Source organism: Octopus sinensis, linkage group LG20 (genome assembly GCF_006345805.1).
Source record: "Octopus sinensis linkage group LG20, ASM634580v1, whole genome shotgun sequence".
NCBI classification, from domain to species: Eukaryota; Metazoa; Mollusca; class Cephalopoda; order Octopoda; family Octopodidae; genus Octopus; species Octopus sinensis.
In genome coordinates this window covers 17,072,661-17,094,318 of record NC_043016.1, presented here as the reverse complement: position 1 = coordinate 17,094,318, position 21,658 = coordinate 17,072,661, and the positions used below count along the sequence as shown (strand labels likewise).

Here is a 21,658-nt window from a genome sequence, read left to right as displayed (position 1 = left end):
GCTTTGGTCAGCCCGAGGCTATAGTAGAATACACCTGCCCAAGGTTCCACGCAGTGGGACTGAACCCTAAACCACGTGATTGGTAAGCAAGAACTTACCACACAGCCACTTCTGCAGCCATATATATATATATGTACGACGGGCTTCTTTCAGTTTCCATCCACCAAATTCACTCACAAGGCTTTGGTTGGCCCGAGGCATTTTGTTTGCTATTTTTTTGGCTATAACTCTCTAAAAGTGACGTGAAGTGTACTAGCCATCTGAATGTGGCTAGCCACTGGGAGTGGGGTGTTACTGATGCTTTTAGCCCCAGGAGATCAACGTCACCAGCTGGCCTCAGACACAAAATTTTAGTGCCCTTGTGTTATTTGCAAAGGGAGGTCATCCTCCCTCGAAAACCTAAGTGATACATACGGACTATAGTTTCAAGGTAATTGCCTCTCGTCAACGCATGGTAAACACTGGTTTTCGATGAAGGAGACCTTTGCAAATAATAATATTTAACGTTTTTCACAGCAACCACAGTCACTGATTTAGAAAATCTGTCTGAAAGCATTAATAACTCTCTGAACGAGATACAAACAGTAACCGCTCGACAACGTAAAGTGTACTAGCCATCTGAATGTGGCTAGCCACTGGGAGTGGGGTGTTACTGATGCTTTTAGCCCCAGGTGATCAACGTCACCAGCTGGCCTCAGACACAAAATTTCAGTGCCCTTGTGTTATTTGCAAAGGGAGGTCATCCTCCCTCGAAAACCTAAGTGATACATAAGGACTATAGTTTCAAGGTAATTGCCTCTCGTCAACATAGTTATTTCCCTTACAAACCCGAGCAACGCCGGGCGATACTGCCAGTTTTTTAATATTTTTTTTCTTTCGACGTTCCACGTTTCAGAGACTTTATATCTGTGACTTTTTAAGTATTTATAATATTTTGCAATTATTTTATATCCAGTTATTCACGGAGCCGTTCGTTCGTTTTAATCAAAATGAATTTTTATGGTCAAATCAAAAGAAATTCTCTTTTTGATCAACGAGAAAGAACGAAAAACCAAATGTGCTTCATTTGTGAACAATTCAATATTCCGCCTTGAAACAAACGGCGCAAAAAAAAACAAAAAAAGCGAAAAGAAGAAAAGAAAAGAAAAACGAAAAGATTTATCGATGTGGAAAATTTAAAAATCAATAGTGTTTATTATCAAAGAGGTTACACACATTCTTTTTGATAAAGGTAGCCTCGTATCAATCGGTTTGTCGTATAAAAAGTATTGTAAGCTAGAATAAACAATTCGTATCTCTCTCCCTCTCTCTCTCTCCCTCTCTCCCTCTATCTGTCTGTCTATCTCTCTACCTATCTGTCTATCTATCTATTTATCCATCTATCTGTCTATCTATCTATCTATCTAGCTGTCTGTCTATCTTATCTATCTATCTATCTATCTGTCTCTCTATCGCTCTACCTATCTGTCTATGTATCTATCTTTCTATCTATCTATCTGTCTATCTATCTCTCTATCTTATCTATCTATCTGTCTATCTATCTATCTATCTGTCTATCTATCTATCTATCTATTTATCTATCTATCTATCTATCTATCTATCTATCTATCTATCTATCTATCTATCTATCTATCTTATCTATCTTTCTTTCTATCTATCTATCTATCTATCTAGCTATCTATCTATCTATATGCCTGCCTGTCTGTCTGCCTCTCTATCTATCTGTCTATCTCTATCTCTCTCTCTCCATCTATCTTTCTCTTTCCATCTTTCTCTTTCTATCTATATATCTATCTATCTATCTATCTATCTATCTATCTATCTATCTATCCATCCATCTGTTTGTCTGTCTGTTTATCTACATAGCAATCTTTCTATCTGCCTATCTCTCTGCATGCGGCGCTGTGTGGTAAGAAGCTTGCTTCCCAACCACATGGTTACAGGTTCAGTCTCACTGTGTGGAACCATGGGCAAGTGTCTTCTACTATAGCTTAAGGCTGACCAAAGCATTGAGTGCATTTGGTAGACGGAAACTGAACGAAGCCCATTGTGTGTGTGTGTGTTTGTGTCTGTATTTGTGTCTGTATTTGTTCCCCACTATCGCTTCAAAACCGGTTTTGGTTTGTTTACGTCCCCTTAACTTAGCAGTTCAGCAAAAGAGAGCTAGGAGAATAAGCACCAGGCTTTAAAAAAATAGATACTGGGGTCACGGGAAGGAAGAGCTATTTTTATCATCCTTGTGGCTATCGCGAAAGAATGTATCTGGTGGACGCGTCTGAAAGGATTAGAGACAAACACTTTCCTCTCTGGTCAATCTCTCATCAACTTCTTCAAGTATCACTTGAAAAGGAAGGTGAGAGTAGAGAGGCAAGTTTTGTCTAGCGAATGTTTTAAAAAAAGATGGGTGAATGTAGCAAGGACGACTTTCGGGCCAGGGCCCATGGACAACTTCCAGTGATCCCTGGCCTGGCAGTGCTACCGAGAAGCGCTACCCGTTCGGGATAAGCTCTGCAGACACGGCTCGAGAAACACGGGGCCGACCTGCCCGAGTTGCGGTCAGAGCGACGAAACCGTTCTGCACGCACACGTGCAGTGTCCAACATTTTCCGACCTGTGGGTTTATGTCGAACGACTGCTGTCACGTATGGGACGAGTCGGTTTATCAGCTGAGTCTATCGTCAATATTGTCACGCCTCCTTCCTTCAAACGAGAAGGAAGAGCTATTTTCATCATCCTTGTGGCTATGGCGAAAGAATGTATCTGGTGGACGCGTCTGAAAGGATTGGAGACAAACACTTTCCTCTCTGGTCAATCTCTCATCAACTTCTTCAAGTACCACTTGAAAAGGAAAGTGAGAGTAGAGAGGCAAGTTTTGTCTAGCGAATGTTTTAAAAAAAAGATGGGTGAATGTAGCAAGGATGGCACGTATGAATGACGAAGCCACCTTGAGCATAATCCTATGAACCCAGAAATTGAAAACAGAGGGTTACCCACTTGCAAACAAATGTGGTAACATATAACAATATTGACCGAGGTTACCGTGGTCTTTTTCGTAGGCTTTTCTTCCCACGGATAAACCTTATCTGCTTCCCCTTTTATACCGTACAGCATGACACTGTGATACACGATCCCTATTGATCGTTTTTTTCCTCTTCCCCTTTTTTCCTCTTTTTTCTTCTTTTTTCCTTTTTCTTTTCTTTTGTTTCTTTTCCTTTTTTTTTCTTTTTTTTCCATTTTCCCTTTTACGATCCCTTTTGATCGAAAACCGACGCCACTCCCGCCCCACTCTAATGACTGAAACAACTAAAAGATAAAGGGGCGGTGTATGATGAATTCTCTTCTCGTAAACGATAGATGAGAATTAGTAAAATCAAATGTATCATCTGAGGGGAGGCGCAATGGCCCAGTGGTTAGGGCAGCGGACTCGCGGTCGTAGGATCGCGGTTTCGATTCCCAGACCGGGCGTTGTGAGTGTTTATTGAGCGAAAACACCTAAAGCTCCACGAGGCTCCGGCAGGGGATGGTGGCGACCCCTGTTGTACTCATTTGCCACAACTTTCTCTCTCTCTTTTTCTTCTGTTGGCCTGCTCTCTTAGCCAGCGGGATGGCGTAATTTGAAGGCTACAACAATGTGAAGCGCATTGTGACCAGCGATGTGTAGCAACATCTAATTGCCTGGTCGGTCACGGTGATCACGCATCCACACACACAGACACACACACACATACACACACACACACACACACACATATATATATATATATATATATATATATACGACGGGCTTCTTTCAGTTTCCGTCTACCAAATCCACTCACAAGGCTTTGGTCAGCCCGGGGCTATAGTAGAAGACACTTGCCCAAGGTTCCACACAGTGGGACTGAACCCAGAACCATATGGTTGGCAAGCAAGCTACTTACCACACAGCCACTCCTATGCCTATATATATATATATATATATATATATATATATGCACATATATATATACGACGGGCTTCTTTCAGTTTCCGTCTATCAAATCTACTCACAAGGCTTTGGTCAGCCCGAGGCTACAGTAGAAGAAACTCGTCGAAGGTGCCACGCAGTGGGACTAAACCCGGAACCATATGGCTGGCAAGCAAGCTACTTACCACACAGCCACTCCTGTGCCTATATATATACGATGGGCTTCTTTCAGTTTCCGTCTTCCAAATCCACTCACAAGGCTTTGGTCGGCCCGAGGCTATAGTAGAAGACACTTGCCCAAGGTGCCACGCACTGGGACTGAACCCGGAACCATATGGTTGGTAAGAAAGCTACTTACTACACAGCCACTCCTATGCCCATATATATATATACGATGGGCTTCTTTCAGTTTCCGTCTACCAAATCCACTCACAAGGCTTTGGTCGGCCCGAGGCTATAGTAGAAGATACTTGCCCCAGGTGCCACGCAGTGGGACTGAACCCGGAACCATATGGTTGGTAAGCAAGCTACTTACCACACAGCCACTCCTGTGCCTGTATATATACGATGGGCTTCTTTCAGTTTCCGTCTACCAAATCCACTCACAAAGCTTTGGTCGGCCCGAGGCTACAGTAGAAGACACTTGCCCAAGGTGCTACGCAGTGGGATTGAACCCGGAAACATATGGTTGGTTAGCAAGCTACTTACCACACAGCCACTCCTGTGCCTATATATATACGATGGGCTTCTTTCAGTTTCCGTCTACCAAACCCACTCACAAGGCTTTCGTCAGCCCGAAGCTATTGCAGAAGACACTTGGCCAAGGTGCCATGCAGTGGGACTGAACCCAGAACCATATGGTTGGCAAGCAAGCTACTTACCACACAGCCACTCCTATGCCTATATATATATATATATATATATATATATATATATACAATGGGCTTCTTTCAGTTTCCGTCGACCAAATCCACTCACAAGGCTTTGGTCGGCCCGGGGCTACAGTAGAAGACACTTGCCCAAGGTGCCCCGCAGTGGGACTGAACCCGGGATCATGTGGTTGGTAAGCAAGCTACCTACCACACAGCCTATATATATATATATGTATACGGCGGGCTTCTTTCAGTTTCCGTCTACCAAATCCACTCACAAGGCTTTGGTCGGCCCGAGGCTATAATAGAAGACACTTACCCAAGGGGCTATAGTTGAAGACACTTGCCCAAAGTTCCACGCAGTGGGACTGAACCCAGAACCATATGGTTGGTAAGCAAGCTACTTACCACACACCCACCCCTACACCTACCCTTACACCTACCCAACTAACTAACTATTGTTATTTACTTATCTATGTTGTTTTTTTGGGGTTTTTTTCAGACAGAGATATGCGCAAGTACCCTTACGGATATTATACAGGGTGTGGTCAGTGGAGCAGATGGTTGCATATTTTCCTTCGGATACTCACGAGCAAGTAAGTCCTTTTTGCTAGTTTTAAGTCTATAATCTAGTCATTTGAGCATGCCTGACCCCTTATTGAAGTTATCTGAAATTTCGAGTCCTCAGACGTTAAGATGGCTTATGACTAAATACAATTCCTAGGTGGAGGCGCAATGGCCCAATGGTTAGGACAGCGGACTCGCGGTCGTAGGATCGCGGTTTCGATTCCCAGACCGGGCGTTGTGAGTGTTTATTGAGCGAAAACACCTAAAGCTCCATTTACCATCATTTAATGCATTTTTTTCGCTATTACATAAGGGAAGTAATTCTCTAAAAATGTCTACGATGAGTCAATGATTTAAAAAAAAATATACCATAATTTTTTTTCCATTTTAATGCATTTTTTTCGCTATTATATAAGGGAAGTAACTCTCTAAAAATGTCTACGGTGAGTCAACGATGTTTAAAAAAATTTACCATCATTTTTTTCCATTTTAATGCATATTTTCGCTATTATATAAGGGAAGTAACTCTCTAAAAATGTCTACGATGAGTCAATGATTTAAAAAAAAAAAACCATCATTTTTTTCCATTTTAATGCATTTTTTTCGCTATTACATAAGGGAAGTAACTCTCTAAAATTGTCTACGATGAGTCTACGATTTTAAAAATAATTTACCATCATTTTTTTCCGTTTTAATGCTTTTTTTTTCGCTATTATATAAGGGAAGTAACTCTAAAAATGTCTACGATGAGTCAACGATTTTAAAAAAATTTACCATCATTTTTTCCATTTTAATGCATTTTTTTCGCTTTTATATAAGGGAAGTAACTCTCTAAAAATGTCTACGATGAGTCAACGATTTTAAAAAAAATTACCTTCATTTTTTTCCATTTTAATGCATTTTGTTCGCTTTTATATAAGGGAAGTAACTCTCTAAAAATGTCTACGATGAGTCTACGATTTTTAAAGAAATTTACCATAATTTTTCCGTATTTTTAATGCATTTTCGCTCGGTTTAAAGAAGGGAAGTAACTCTAAAAATGTATTACTAAATCTCAGAACGTAAAAAGCTACAGTAACACCCCCCCTTGTGGTTAGCCATATTGAGATGGCTATTATACGTTACATCTCTAAAAATGCTTATATAGTTATTTCCCTTACAAACCCGAGCAACGCCAGGCGATACTGCTAGTATGTAAAGAAATGTATTTCAAACATTTACGAATTTTTGAAATTTAAGTGCATTTTCAGCAACACATTTTCCTAAATATTCCTTTCCCTGCGTGAAAACACCATTTCCTCTTGATATCTTGATATCGCTAGTGATAACAATATTCAAAATATATAACAGACTGGAATTGTAGCCCCGTCTCTTGTAATTTCGATCAATTGTATCTTGTCCTCCCTCTTGTATAGAAGTGGGGCTACAATCCAGCCTACCTCTACTTCTATCCCAGATATAAAGGAAAAAATAAAATATTTCCACTTTGCAAGGTTCGAGTCGAGTACTCCCTTACACGCTCCGTTGACTCGAACCTTGCTTCTATTGTGGCGAATTTACCGCCTCTGGTTAGATATCTTTCATAGTCGCACCAAGACACTTTTCGACGGTGCTTTCCTCCATGTGTTCAAATCTTTTTTTCTCCCTACATTGTATACCTTATAGACAATAGTCTTTTCTTTAATTTAATTCTTTATTATCCATCTGGACTATTCCATTTCTGCACGCTAATTTTATTTTTAATTTATATACATATATATATATATATATATATATAATAAAATATTAGGGAATAAATCCAATCTTACAGGGAAAAATCAGATTTAGGATTGAATCCAATTTTATAGTAAAATATTATATTATATTAAATTAGAGACAAAACCACTATTAGGCAAATCATACAATGAAAAACTTAAGCCAATACATAAGATTATTTCATTTATATTATTTAAATATATAACAAAATTATTTAAAAAATATAATTAACATATCACTACGATAGTTTCATGGCTGTTAATTTCTTTAAATTTTCAAGTTACAGTCATTCATCAGGTGGTTTCAATATTTATCTTGGCGAGGTATATATATATATATATATATATATATATATATACTAGCATTATGACCCGTCTTTACCGGGTCATAGTGCTAGTGCATGTATATATGTGTATATATATATGTGTACATATTACATGTACCTCTATATATATACATCTACACATAAAATGCAAAATACAAAGTTATATCTTGGTATCGCTAGTGATAACAATACTCAAAATATATAACAGACTGGAATTGTTAGCTCTACATTGTATACTTTATAGACAATAGTCTTTTCTTTAATTTAATTTTTTATTATCCATCTGGACTATTCCATTTCTGCACGCTAATTTTATTTTTATTTATCCCATTCATGTGAACCACTTATTCAAGTTCAAATCATTGATGCAATTTTATACCAATTGCTATTTTTACTTTGTATGTTACGATTATATTATACTTTAGTTTGATTTTAATTATTACTTACTACATATAATTCAATTGTTATTTTTATTTTTATTGTTAAAGTGAAAGCATCTGACATAAAATAGAGAAATATTTTTGTTTCACTTTTAACACGTAATACTGAAATAGTGGAGAAGATATGATATTGCTATGGGCTCGCTCTAGGCAAGAAGTTGAACATTTTTTTTGCCGATGACACTCCCCGAACCCTAAGTAAGGCATGTGTAAAGTTTGAATGGAATTGGTTTTGTAGTTCTCAAGTTTTAGGGAATCGTAGTGGAGAAGATATAATATTTCTATGGGCTCGCTCTAGGCAAGAAGTTGAACATTTTTTTTTGCCCGTGAAACTACATGGACCCTAAGTAAGGCAAGTGTAAAATTTTAAATGAAATTGGTTTTGTAGTTCTCAAGTTTTAGGGAATCGTAGTGGAGAAGATATGATATTGCTGTGGGCTCGCCCTAGGCAAAAAGTTAATTTTTGCCGATGACACTTCCCGGACCCTAAGTAAGGCATGTGTAAAATTTTAATGAAATTGGTTGTGTAGTTCTCAAGTTTTAGGGAATCGTAGTGGAGAAGATATATCAAATTGGTTGTGTAGTTCTCAAGTTTTAGGGAATCGTCGTGGAGAAGATATGATATTGCTATGGGCTCGCCCTAGGCAAGAAGTTGAACATTTTTTTGCCGATGACACTCCCCCGACCCTATAAGGTATGTGTAAAATTTGAATGAATTGGTTTTAGTTTCTCAAGTTTTAGGGAATCGTCCGTGGAGAAGATATGATATTGCTGTGGGCTCGCCCTAGGAAATAGTTAAAATATTTTTTGCCGATGACACTCCCCGGATCCTAAGTAAGGCATGTGTAAAATTTGAATGAAATTGGTTGTGTAGTTCTCAAGTTTTAGGGCAACACACTGACAGACAGACAAACACACGTTCTCATTTTTATATATATAGATTAATTTTGTATTTGACCACGTCGTAACCTTACCATTTTTACTTCATCATTCAGAAATTAGGTCTCGGTTCACCATAGGAGTTCTGTTTACTGTCGAATGTTTAATAGGTTTGCAGTGACGGGCAGAAACCCATAATCTGCGTATAACTGGCCAATTTATAAATATCATTCGACTGATATAATTCGAAAATGTCAAGCAATCATTGTCTATAATCACACTTGCGTAGAATGAATATAGAATGGTTTATTATATATTTATGTTTCGCATTTAAACATTTCATTTGTAATTATTCAAACAAGGCCCTCATGTTTTTCATATGCGTTTTATAAAGGATTAATTTTAATATCTCGTTAATTGCCGTTCATATTCGCTTACTATTATCAATACTTTTCGATGATTCATTGTTAAAATAACGTTTATATTTTACTTTGTATATAAACAAACATAGATCTGTGTGCGTTCGTGCTTCGGCATATATTTGCGTTATCACTCATCAGAGCGTCTTTGTGGCTAGCATACGAATAACTATCATCCCCTGCCATATATACTTCCACCCACTTCTCCCCTTCATCATCGTCATCATCATCATTTAGCGTCCGTTCTCCGTGCTAGCATGGGTTGGACGGTTCAACTGGGGTCTGGGAAACCAGAAGGCTGCACCAGACCCAGTCTGATCTGGCAGTGTTTCTACGGCTGGATGCCCTTCCTAACGCCAACCACTCCGTGAGTGTAGTGGATGCTACATATTATATATATATATTATATATATATATATATATATATATATATATATATATATATATATATATATATATATATATATTTTTAATTATTTATATATTCATCATCATCTCATCGTTTAGCGTCTCCGCTTTCCATGCTAGCATGGGCTGGACGGTTCAACTGGGGTCTGGGCAGCCAGAGGCTGCACCAGACCCAGTCTGATCTGGCATGTTTCACAGCTGGATGCCCTTCCTAACGCCAACCACTCCGTGGAGGTCGTGGATGCTACATATATATGTATATATATATATATATTAGTATATATATATATATATACTATATATATCTATATATATATATATATATATATATATATATTTAATATATCATCATATCATCGTTTAGCGTCCGCTTTCCATGCTAGCATGGGCTGGACGGTTCAACTGGGGTCTGGGAAACCAGAAGGCTGCACCAGACCCAGTCTCATCTGGCAGTGTTTCTACGGCTGGATGCCCTTCCTAACGCCAACCACTCCGTGAGTGTAGTGGGTGCTTTTTACGTGCCACCCGCACAGGTGCCAGATGGGGTTGGTAAACGGCCACGGATGGATGGTGCTTTTTACGTGCCACCGGCACGAGGGCCAGTTGGGGCGGCGCTGGCAACGGCCAGTATCGGATGGTGCTTTTTACGTCCCACCAGCACGGGGACCAGTCTAGGCGGCAACGGCCACGATCGGATAGTGCTTTTTACGTGCCACCGGCACGGAAGCCAGTCAGGACGGCGCTGGCAACGGTCACTATCGGATGGTACGCTTACGTGTCACCGGCACTGGTATCGCGGCTCGCAGCAGTCATCTTAAGCAGAATCGTTAGAGCGTCGGAAAAACATGCTTTGTGGTATTTTGCTATCGCTATTTGTGAGTTCAAATCCCGCCGAGGTCAAACTCAGCTTTTCACCCTTTCGGGGTCAGTAAAATAAAGTCCCAATTAAACAATAAAATAATACCATTATTAAATCTCAGAACGAGATGTAAACAGTAACCTCTCGACAATGTAAAGTATAATAGCCATTTCAATATGGCTAACCACTAAGGATGGGTGTTCCTGTAGCCTTTTAGCCCCAGGAGATCATCGACTCCAGCTGGCTTTAGACACACTATCTGTGCCCTTAAGGTATTCGCAAAGGAAGGTCATCCCTCTCTCGTCAACCTAAGTGATACGCACGGAAGGCAGTTTCTAGGTATTTGCCTGTCTTCGGCGTACGGCAATCACCGATTGCCGATGAAGGGGGTCCCAATGCAAATCTTTATATCGTTTTTCCAGTAACTTCCGTCACTGGTTTCGAAAAACTGTCTGCAAGCATTATTAAATCTCAGAACGAGGTGTAAACAGTAATCGCTCGATAATGTAAAGTATAATAGCCATCTCAATATGGCTAACCACAAAGGGTGGGTGATACTGTATCTTTTTAGCCCCAGGAGATCATCTTCTCCAGCCGGCTTTAGGCACACTTTCTATGCCATTAAGGTATATGCAAAGGGAGGTCATCCCTCTCTCGTAAACCTAAGTGATTCTCACGGACTGCAGTTTTGAGGCCAAAGGTCATTCAGGAATTAAAACCTTACAGAGTCAAGCCTGACCTTTGAACTTTCTAAAACCATTTAAATAGTCTCAGGTCAAAGGTCATGAAGAATTGAAAGCTTAGAAAGTCCAGCGTGACCTTTGAACTTTCTAAAACCATTTGAATAGTCGATGGTCAAAGGTCATAGGTGTAGGAGTGGCTGTGTGGTAAGTAGCTTGTTTACCAACCACATGGTTCCGGGTTCAGTCCCATTGCGTGGCATCTTGGGCAAGTGTCTTCTGCTATAGCCACGGGCCGACCAAAGCCTTGTGGGTGGATTTCGTAGACGGAAACTGAAAGAAGCCTGTCGTATATATGTATAAATATATATATGTATGTGTGTGTGTGTGTTTGTCCCCCTAGCATTGCTTGACAACCGATACTCGTGTGTTTACGTCCACGTCACTTAGCGGTTCGGCAAAAGAGACTGATAGAATAAGTACTGGGCTTAAAAAGAATAAGTCCCACCATCGATTTGCTCGACTACAGGCGGTGCTCCAGCATGGCCGCAGTCAAATGACTGAAACAAGTAAAAGAGTAAAAGAGTATATATATATATATATATATATATAAAGCCTTGTGAGTGTCTTCTACTATAGCCCCGGGCCGACCAAGCCTATGAGTGGATTTGGTAGACGGAAACTGAAAGAAGCCTGTCGTATATATATATATATATATATATATATATATATATTATATATATATATAATTATATATTATATATATGTGTGTGTTTATATATACATTATATATATATATATATATATATATATATATATATAATATATATATATATATAGGCGTAGGAGTGGCTGTGTGGTAAGTAGCTTGCTTACAACCACATGGTTCCAGGTTCGGTCTCACTGCGTGACATCTTGGGTGGGTGTCTTCTACTATAGCCTCGGGCCGACGGAAACTGAAAGAAGCCCGTCGTATATATGTATATAGGTGCAGGAGTGGCTGTGTGGTAAGTAGCTTGCTAACCAACCCCATGGTTCCAGGTTCGGTCCCACTGCGTGGCATCTTGGGCAAGTGTCTTCTGCTGTAGCCCCGGGTCGACCAATGCCTTGTGAGTGGATTTGGTAGACGGAAACTGAAGGAAGCCCGTCGTATATATGTATATAGGCACAGGAGTGGCTGTGTGGTAAGTAGCTTGCTAACCAACCCCATGGTTCCAGGTTCGGTCCCACTGCGTGGCATCTTGGGCAAGTGTCTTCTGCTGTAGCCCCGGGTCGACCAATGCCTTGTGAGTGGATTTGGTAGAAGCCTGTCGTATATATATATATATAATATATATACGACAGGCTTCTACCTAATCCACTCACAAGGCATATATATATATATCACCGTGACCGACCATCGCTGGTCACAATGCACTTCGCATTGTTTTAGCCTTCAAATGACGCCACCCCGCTGGCTAAGCGAGCAGGCCAACAGAAGAAAGAGTGAGGGAAAGTTGTGGTGAAAGAGTACAGCAGGGATCGCCAGCACCCCCTGCCGGAGCCTCGTGGAGCTTTAGGTGTTTTCACTCAATAAACACTCACAATGCCCGGTCTTGGGAATCGAAACCGCGATCCTATAACCGCGAGTCCGCTGCCCTAACCACTGGACCATTGCGCCTCAAGATATATACATATACATATATATACATATATATATATATTATATCACCGTGATCACCGTGACGGAACCAGCCATCAGATGTTGTTACACAAATCGCTGGTCACAATGCCCTTTGAAAGTTCGGGCGAAAGAGTACAGCAGGGATCGCCACCCACCCCGTGCCGGAGCCTCGTGGAGCTTTTAGAGGTGTTTTTCGCTCAATAAACACTCACAATGCCGGTCTGGGAATCGAAACCGCGATCCTCCCGACCGCGAGTCCGCTGCCCTAACCACTGGGCCATTGCGCCTCAAGATATATATATCTATATATATATATATATATATATATATATATATATATATATATATATCCCGTGATCGACCAGGCTATCAGATGCTGTTACACACATCGCTGGTCACAATGCCCTTCGCATTGTTTAATCCTTCGAATGACGCCACCCCAACCACCGCTGGCTAGACGAGTAGGCCACTGCGCCACTACGCCATTGCGCCACCCATCACTGTTATTAATGCCATAACCGCCATCCTCGCCGTCCTCGTCGAGTTTTTTCATTGTCAAATATTCTTTTATGTTCACAGTCGACTTGACATTTACGCTTCTGACAGATACGGTCGCTTCATCTAGCTTTTTTTTAATTGTTGCCCTTTTGTGCCCCTTTTCTTTTTAATTCTTTCAAACAAAACTGTATTGTTTTGCTTTTTTTTAAATATATCTGAAGAGAATACGCGCAGTAGTGGCTGTGTGGTAAGTAGCTTGCTAACCAACCACATGGTTCCGGGTTCAGTCCCACTGCGTGGCATCTTGGGCAAGTGTCTTCTGCTATAGCCCCGGGCCGACCAATGCCTTGTGAGTGGATTTGGTAGACGGAAACTGAAAGAAGCCCATCGTATATATATATATATATATATAGGCATAGGAGTGGCTGTGTGTTAAGAAGCTTGCTAACCAACCACATGGTTCCGGGTTCAGTCCCACTGCGTGGCATCTTGGGCAAGTGTCTTCTGCTATAGCCCCGGGCCGACCAAGCCTTGTGAGTGGATTTGGTAGACGGAAACTGAAAGAAGCCTGTCGTATATATGTATATGTATATATATATAGGTGTAGGAGTGGCTGTGTGGTAAGTAGCTTGCTAACCAACCACATGGTTCCGGGTTCAGTCCCACTGCGTGGCATCTTGGGCAAGTGTCTTCTGCTATAGCCCCGGGCTGACCAATGCTTTTGAGTGGATTTGGTAGACGGAAACTGAAAGAAGACTGTCGTATATATGTATATATATATATATATATAGGTGTAGGAGTGGCTGTGTGGTAAGTAGCTTGCTAACCAATCACATGTTTCCGGTTCAGTCCCACTGCGTGGCATCTTGGGCAAGTGTCTTCTGCTATAGCCCCGGGCCGACCAAAGCCTTGTGAGTGGATTTGGTAGGCGAAAACTGAAAGGCTATAGTAGAAGACAGTTGCCCAAGGTGCCACGCAGTGGGACTGAACCCGGAACCATGTGGTTGGTAAACAAGCTACTTACCACACAGCCATATATATATACTTATATACGACGGGCTTCTTTCAGTTTCCGTCTACCAAATCCACTCAGAAGGCTTTGGTCGGCCCGAGGCTATAGGAGAAGACACTTGCCCAAGGTGCCACGCAGTGGGATTGAACCCGGAACCATGTGGTTGGTAAGCAAGCTACTTACCACACAGCCACTCCTACGCCTGTACATATATATACGATGGTCTTCTTTCAGTTTCCATCTACCAAATCCACTCACAAGGCTTTGGTCGGCCCGAGGCTATAGCAGAAGACACTTGCCCAAGATGCCACGCAGTGGGACTGGACCCGGATTCATGTGGTTCGTAAACAAGCTACCTACCACACAGCCACTCCTACACCTATATACATGTATACGACGGGCTTCTTTCGGTTTCCGTCTACCAAATCCACTCACAAGGCTTTGGTCGGCCCGAGGCTATAGCAGAAGACACTTTCCCAAGTTGCCACGCAGTGGGACTGAACCCGGAACCATGTGGTTGGTAAACAAGCTACTTACCACACAGTCACTCCTGCGCCTATATACATATATACATATATATATACATATATACGACGGGCTTCTTTCAGTTTCCGTCTACCAAATCCACTCAGAAGGCTTTGGTCGGCCCGAGGCTATAGCAGAAGACACTTGCCCAAGATTCCACGCAGTGGGACTGAACCAGAACCATGTGGTTGGTAAACAAGCTACCTACCACACAGCCACTCCTACACCTATACACATGTATACGACGGGCTTCTTTCGGTTTCCGTCTACCAAATCCACTCACAAGGCTTTGGTCGGCCCAGGGCTATAGCAGAAGACACTTGCCCAAGTTGCCACGCAGTGGGACTGAACCCGGAACCATGTGGTTGGTAAACAAGCTACTTACCACACAGCCACTCCTACGAAGTGACCTGGCGTGACCTTAGTTTTCGGCAGGTCACACTGTGGGATTTTATTGATAGGAGAAGCAGGCATCTGTCAACATCTCTCCCACCATCACCATCACCATGGTGATAATAACTTTCTAAATATCCTCATCACAGGCGATGACTCATCTGCTCACACGTTTCCCATCTAATTAAGGAGATTAGCTGTTGTCATGGGAACAACATCCTTTCGCCTGCGCATAGTTACGTGTTTGTGAACGGCAGTGTGGCTTGTGGATGTGTGGATGTGCGTTCGGCCGTGTGCGTGTGTGTGTGTGTGTTTGTGTGTGTGAAGGTTGTGTACACGTGTGTGTGTATACGTGTGTGTGTGTGTGCGGTGTGTGTGTGTGTGTGGTATGTGTGTGTGGTGTGTGTGAATGTTGTGTACACGTGGTGTGTGTTATGTGTGTGTGTTTGTGTGGTGTGTGTGTGTGTGTTTGTGAGGAGGGAGGGGTGTAGGTATATAAACTGGTGTGAGTGTGTGTGTGTGTGTGAATGTTGCGTACACGTGTGTGTGTGTGCGGTGTGTGGTGTGTGCGGAGGGAGGGGTGTAGGTATATAAACTGGTGTGTGTGCGGTGTGTGTGTGCGTGTGTGTGTGTATGGTGTGTGTGTGTGTTTGTGGTGTGTGTGTGTGTGCGGAGGAAGGGGTGTAGGTATAGAAACTGGTGTGTGTGTGTGTGTGTGCGGTGTGTGTGTGTATGTGTGAAGGTGGCGTACACGTGTGTGTGTGCGGTGTGTGTTTGTATGTGTGAAGGTTGCGTACACACGTGTGTGTGTGTGCGGTGTGTGTATGTGTTTGTGTGGGTGCGGAGGGAGGGGTGTAGGTATATAAACTGGTGTGTGTGTGTGCGAAGGTTACGTACACGTGTGTGTGTGGTGTGTGTATGTGTGAAGGTTGTGTACACATGTGTGTGTGTGTGAAGATTGCGTACACACGTGTGTGTGGTGTGTGTGAAGGTTGCATACATATGTGTGTGTGGTGTATGTGTGTGTGTGCGGTGTGTGTGTGTGTGCGGTGTGTGTGTGTTTGTGGTGTGTGTGTGTGTATGTGTGAAGGTGGCGTACACATGTGTGTGTGGTGTGTGTGTCTGTGTGTGAAGGTGGCGTACACGTGTGTGTGTGTGGTGTGTGGTGTGTGTGTGAAGGTTGCGTACAAACGTGTGTGCGGTATGTGTGTGTTTGTGGTGTGTGTGTTTGTGAAGGTTGCGTACACGTGTGTGTGTGCGGTGTGTGGTGTGTGCGGAGGGAGGGGTGTAGGTATATAAACTGGTGTGTGTGTGTGTGTGTTGTGAATGTTGCGCACACGTGTGTGTGGTGTGTGTGTGTGAAGGTGGCGTACACGTGTGTGTGTGTGTGTGTTTGTTGTGTGTGTGTTTGTGAAGGTTGCGTACACGTGTGTGTGTTTGTGTGTGTGTGTTTGTGTGTGTGTGTGTGTGTTTGTATGTGTGTGTGCGGAGGGAGGGGTGTAGATATATAAACTGGTGTGAGCATGTGTGTGTGTGTGTGAATGTTGCGTACACGTGTGTGTGTGTGGTGTGTGTGTGTGAATGTTGTGTACACGTGTGTGTGTGTGCGGTGTGTGTGTGTTTGTGAAGGTTGCGTACACGTGTATGTGGTGTGTGTGTGCTTATGTGTGTGTGAAGGATGCGTACACGTATGTGTGTGTGTGTGTGGTGCGTGCGGTGTGTGTGTGTTTGTGGTGTGTGTATGTATATGTGTGAAGGTTGCGTACACATGTGTGTGTATGTGAAAGCTGCGTACACACTGTGTGCGTATGAAGTTTGCGTACACGTGTGCGTGGTGTGTGTATGCTTGAAGGTTGCATACACACATGTATGTGTGTGTGTGTGTGTGTATGTGTGAAGGTTGCATACACACGTGTGTGTGGTGTGTGTGTGTGTGAATGTTGCTTACACGTGTGTGTGGTGTGTGTATGTTTGAAGGTTGCATACACACGTGTGTGTGGTGTGTGTGCGTGTGTGAATGCTGCATACACACGTGTATGTGTGTGTGTATGTGTGAAGGTTGCATACACACGTGTGTGTGGTGTGTGTGTGTGTGTGAAGGTTGCATACACACGTGTGTGTGGTGTGTTTGCCTGTGTGAATGTTGCTTACACGTGTGTGTGGTGTGTGTATGTTTGAAGGTTGCATACACACGTGTGTGTGTGTGTATGTGTGTGTGTGAAGGTTGCGTACACGTGTGTGTGGTGTGTGTGCGTGTGAATGTTGCATACACACATGTATGTGTGTGTTAATGCTGCATACACACTGTGGCCATCCGAAAAAAACGCTATGAATCTTGACTATTGAGTAATTGTAACATTAATTTGAGGTCTCTTTCTTTCTTTTGTTATCTTGTTATGCTGTGTGGTAGGTAGCTTGCTGACCAACCACATGGTTCCGGGTTAAGTCCCACTGCGTGGCACCTTGGGCAAGTGTCTTCTGCTATAGCCCCGGGCCGACCAATGCCTTGTGAGTGGATTTGGTAGACGGAAACTGAAAGAAGCCCGTCGTATATATATATATATATATATATATGTATGTGTGTGTATGTTTGTGTGTCTGTGTTTGTCCCCCTAGCATTGCTTGACAAACGATGCTGGTGTGTTTACGTTCCTGTCACTTAGCGGTTCGGCAAAGAGACCGATAGAATAAGTACTGGGGTCGATTTGCTTGACTAAAGGCGGTGCTCCAGCATGGCCACACTCAAATGACTGAAACAAGTAAAAGAGTAAAAGAGTATACATATATATCTCATCTATATATAAACGGCAGTTTGTCTGTGCGTGTTTCTGTGTGTCTGTTTGCTTGTACCCTCACCCTGACCACGGCTTGCAACCGATTCTGATGAAACTTGACACACACATAGCCCCAATGTCTAATTCAAAACTAACGCAGCGAAAATTTTGAAAAGTTCCCCAGTTCTGAAAAAAATCGATAAATTCGACATGGGTCGAGATCAGAAACACAACCGCAAACTGTCTAGGGGACGCAACTCCACCTTTTTTAACTAAAAAAAATTTACACATCATTTTTTTCCATTTTTTTGCTATTTTTTGGCTATAACCTCTCTAAAAATGCTTTATAGTTATTTCCCTTACAACCTGAGCAACGCCGGGCGATACTGCTAGTATATATATAAAGCCTTGTGAGTTGATTTGGCAGACGGAAACTGAAAGAAGCCTGTCGTATATATGTATATATGTATATATATATGTGTGTGTGTGTGTGTTGTGTGTGTGTTTGTCCCGCTAGCATTGCTTGACAACCGATGCTGGTGTGTTTACGGTCCCCGTCACTTAGCGGTTCGGCAAAAAGAGACCGATAGAATCAGTACTGGGCTTACAAAGAATAAGCCCCGAGGTCGATTTGCTCGACTAAAGGCGGTGCTCCAGCATGGCCGCAGTCAAATGACTGAAACAAGTAAAAGAGTAAAAGAGTATATATATATATATAACCGAGAAATAAGCAACAAGAATGGATCAGTAGTTTAGTACAATTGTTTCATACTATAAACATTTTATTTAATGCTGCAAATATTATAGCAAATATAATGTGCAAGTACCAGAGGGATCTGGAATCACCCATGATCGGTTGGTGCTTTTTATGTGCCACCAATTTAGGGGCGAGAGAGATCTGGCATAAACCACGATCGGTTGGTGCTTTTTATGTGCCACCAATTTAGGGGCTAGAGTGATCTGGTATCAACCATGATCGGTTGGTGCTTTTTATGTGCCACCAATTTAGGGACCAGAGGGATCTGTTGGTGCTTTTTATGTGCCACCAATTTAGGGACCAGAGGGATCTGTTGGTGCTTTTTATGTGCCACCAATTTAGGGACCAGCGGGATCTGTTGGTGCTTTTTATGTGCCACCAATTTAGGGACCAGAGGGATCTGTTGGTGCTTTTTATGTGCCACCAAAATAGGGACCAGAGGGATGTGTTGGTGCTTTTTATGTGCCACCAATTTAGGGGACAGAGGGATCTGGCATCAACCATGATCGGTTGGTGCTTTTTATGTGCCACCAATTTAGGGACCAGAGGGATCTGTTGGTGCTTTTTATGCACCACCAATTTAGGGACCAGCACGATCTGTTGGTGCTTTTTATGTGCTACCAATTAGGGACCAGAGGGATCTGTTGGTGCTTTTTATGTGCCACCAATTTAGGGCCCAGAGGGATCTGTTGGTGCTTTTTATGTGCCACCAATTTAGCCCCAGAGGGATCTGTTGGTGCTTTTTATGTGCCACCAATTTAGGGACCAGAGGGATCTGTTGGTGCTTTATATGTGCCACCAATTTAGGGACCAGAGGGATCTGTTGGTGCTTTTTATGTGCCACCAATTTAGGGACCAGAAGGATCTGTTGGTGCTTTTTATGTGCCACCAATTTTGGGGACATAGGGATGTGTTGGTGCTTTTTATGTGCCACCAATTTAGGGACCAGAGGGATCTGTTGGTGCTTTTTATGTGCCACCAATTTAGGGACCAGAGGGATGTGTTGGTGCTTTTTATGTGCCTCCAATTTAGGGGACAGAGGGATCTGGTATCAACCATGATCGGTTGGTGCTTTTTATGTGCCATCAATTTAGGGGCCAGAGGCTTCTGACATCAACCATGTTTTGTTGGTGCTTATTATGTGCCACCAATTTAGGGGCGAGAGAGATCTGGAATCAACCACGATCGGTTGGTGCTTTTTATGTGCCACCAATTTAGGGACAAGAGGGGTCTGACATCAACCATGATCGCTTGGTGCTTTTTAAGTTCCACCAATTTAGGGGCGAGAGAGATCTGGAATCAACCATGATCGGTTGGTGCTTTTTTATGTGCCACCAATTTAGGGGCCAGAGGTGGCTGGCAACAGCTACGATCGGTCGGTGCTTTTTATGTGCCACCAACACAAGTGCCAGAGGGATCTGGTATCAACCATGATCGGTTGGTGCTTTTTATGTGCCACCAACACAAGTGCCAGAGGGATCTGGTATCAACCATGATCGGTTGGTGCTTTTTATGTGCCACCAATTTAGGGGCCAGAGGTGTCTGGCATCATCCACGATTGGTTGGTGCCTTTTATGTGCCTCCCACACGGGGCACGCAACGACAATTTCCATTTGATTATTATTTGATTGTGATTTTGATGTACTTGACTCAACAAGTCACCTCATCACAGCAAGTTGCCCCACGATCCAAGGTAAATTTGAAAGGGCTGGATACGAGAGGCTGGTGTAGGTTACAGCTGTGAACTCAATTTATTTGTTGGGTTTTCTCAGTCCTAGCACATCACTAAATATATCAGTCTCCTGTGACCGTCTCCGCGAGACCCAAATTTCGAAGGTCATGCTTCAATACCTTATCTAGGGCATCCATCTACCCTGATTCTTTCCTTTCTCAAATCATACCTACTGTCTTAAATAAGAACAAGGATTCCTTCAAATCAAACCTACTGACTTAAAACAGAACCCTAAATTCCTTATATTCTCAAATCATACCTACTGTCTTAAAAAAGGGCCATGGATTCCTTATTTTGTCAAATCATACCTACAGTCTTAAAAAAGGGCCCTGAGTTTCTTATTTTCTCAAATCATACCTACAGTCTTAAAAAAGGGCCCTGGATTCCTTATTTTGTCAAATCATACCTACAGTCTTAAAAAAGGGCCCTGAGTTTCTTATTTTCTCAAATCATACCTACAGTCTTAAAAAAGGGCCCTGGATTCCTTATTTTGTCAAATCATACCTACAGTCTTAAAAAAAAGGGCCATAAATTTCTTATTTTGTCAAATCATACCTACAGTCTTAAAAAAGGGCCATGGATTCCTTATTTTGTCAAATCATACCTACAGTCTTAAAAAAGGGCCATAAATTTCTTATTTTGTCAAATCATACCTACAGTCTTAAAAAAGGGCCATAAATTTCTTATTTTGTCAAATCATACCTACACTCTTAAAAAAGGGCCATGGAATCCTTATTTTCTCAAATCATACCTACTGTCTTAAAAAAGGGCTATGGATTCCTTATTTTCTCAAATCATACCTACAGGCTTAAAAAAGGGCCATGGATTCCTTATTTTGTCAAATCATACCTACAGTCTTAAAAAAGGGCCCTGAATTCCTTATATTCTCAAATCATACCTACAGTCTTAAAAAAGGGCCATGAATTCCTTATTTTCTAAAATCATATCTACTGTCTAAAAAAAGGACCATGGATCCCTTATTTTCTAAAATTATATCTACTGTCTAAAAAAAGAACACGTTGGGCTTCTTTCAGTTTCCGTCTACCAAATCCACTCACAAGGCTTTGGTCGGCCCGGGGCTATAGTAGAAGACACTTACCCAAGATGCCACGCAGTGGGACTGAACCCGGAACCATGTGGTTGTTTAGCAAGCT

At 42.2% G+C, this 21,658-nt stretch overlaps 1 protein-coding gene across 2 annotated transcripts in view; it reads left to right on the top strand.

Moving 5' to 3' along the window:
* The window catches only part of LOC115222692 (kinesin-like protein KIF26B), a 141,192-nt gene that overhangs the window by 13,558 nt on the left and 105,976 nt on the right, over positions 1–21,658 (top strand). For both annotated transcript variants that reach the window (XM_029793012.2, XM_036511744.1), the window contains exon 2: positions 5,321–5,414. In XM_029793012.2, coding sequence (XP_029648872.2) covers positions 5,321–5,414 — 94 coding nt within the window. The remainder of the gene's footprint in view (positions 1–5,320; positions 5,415–21,658) is intronic.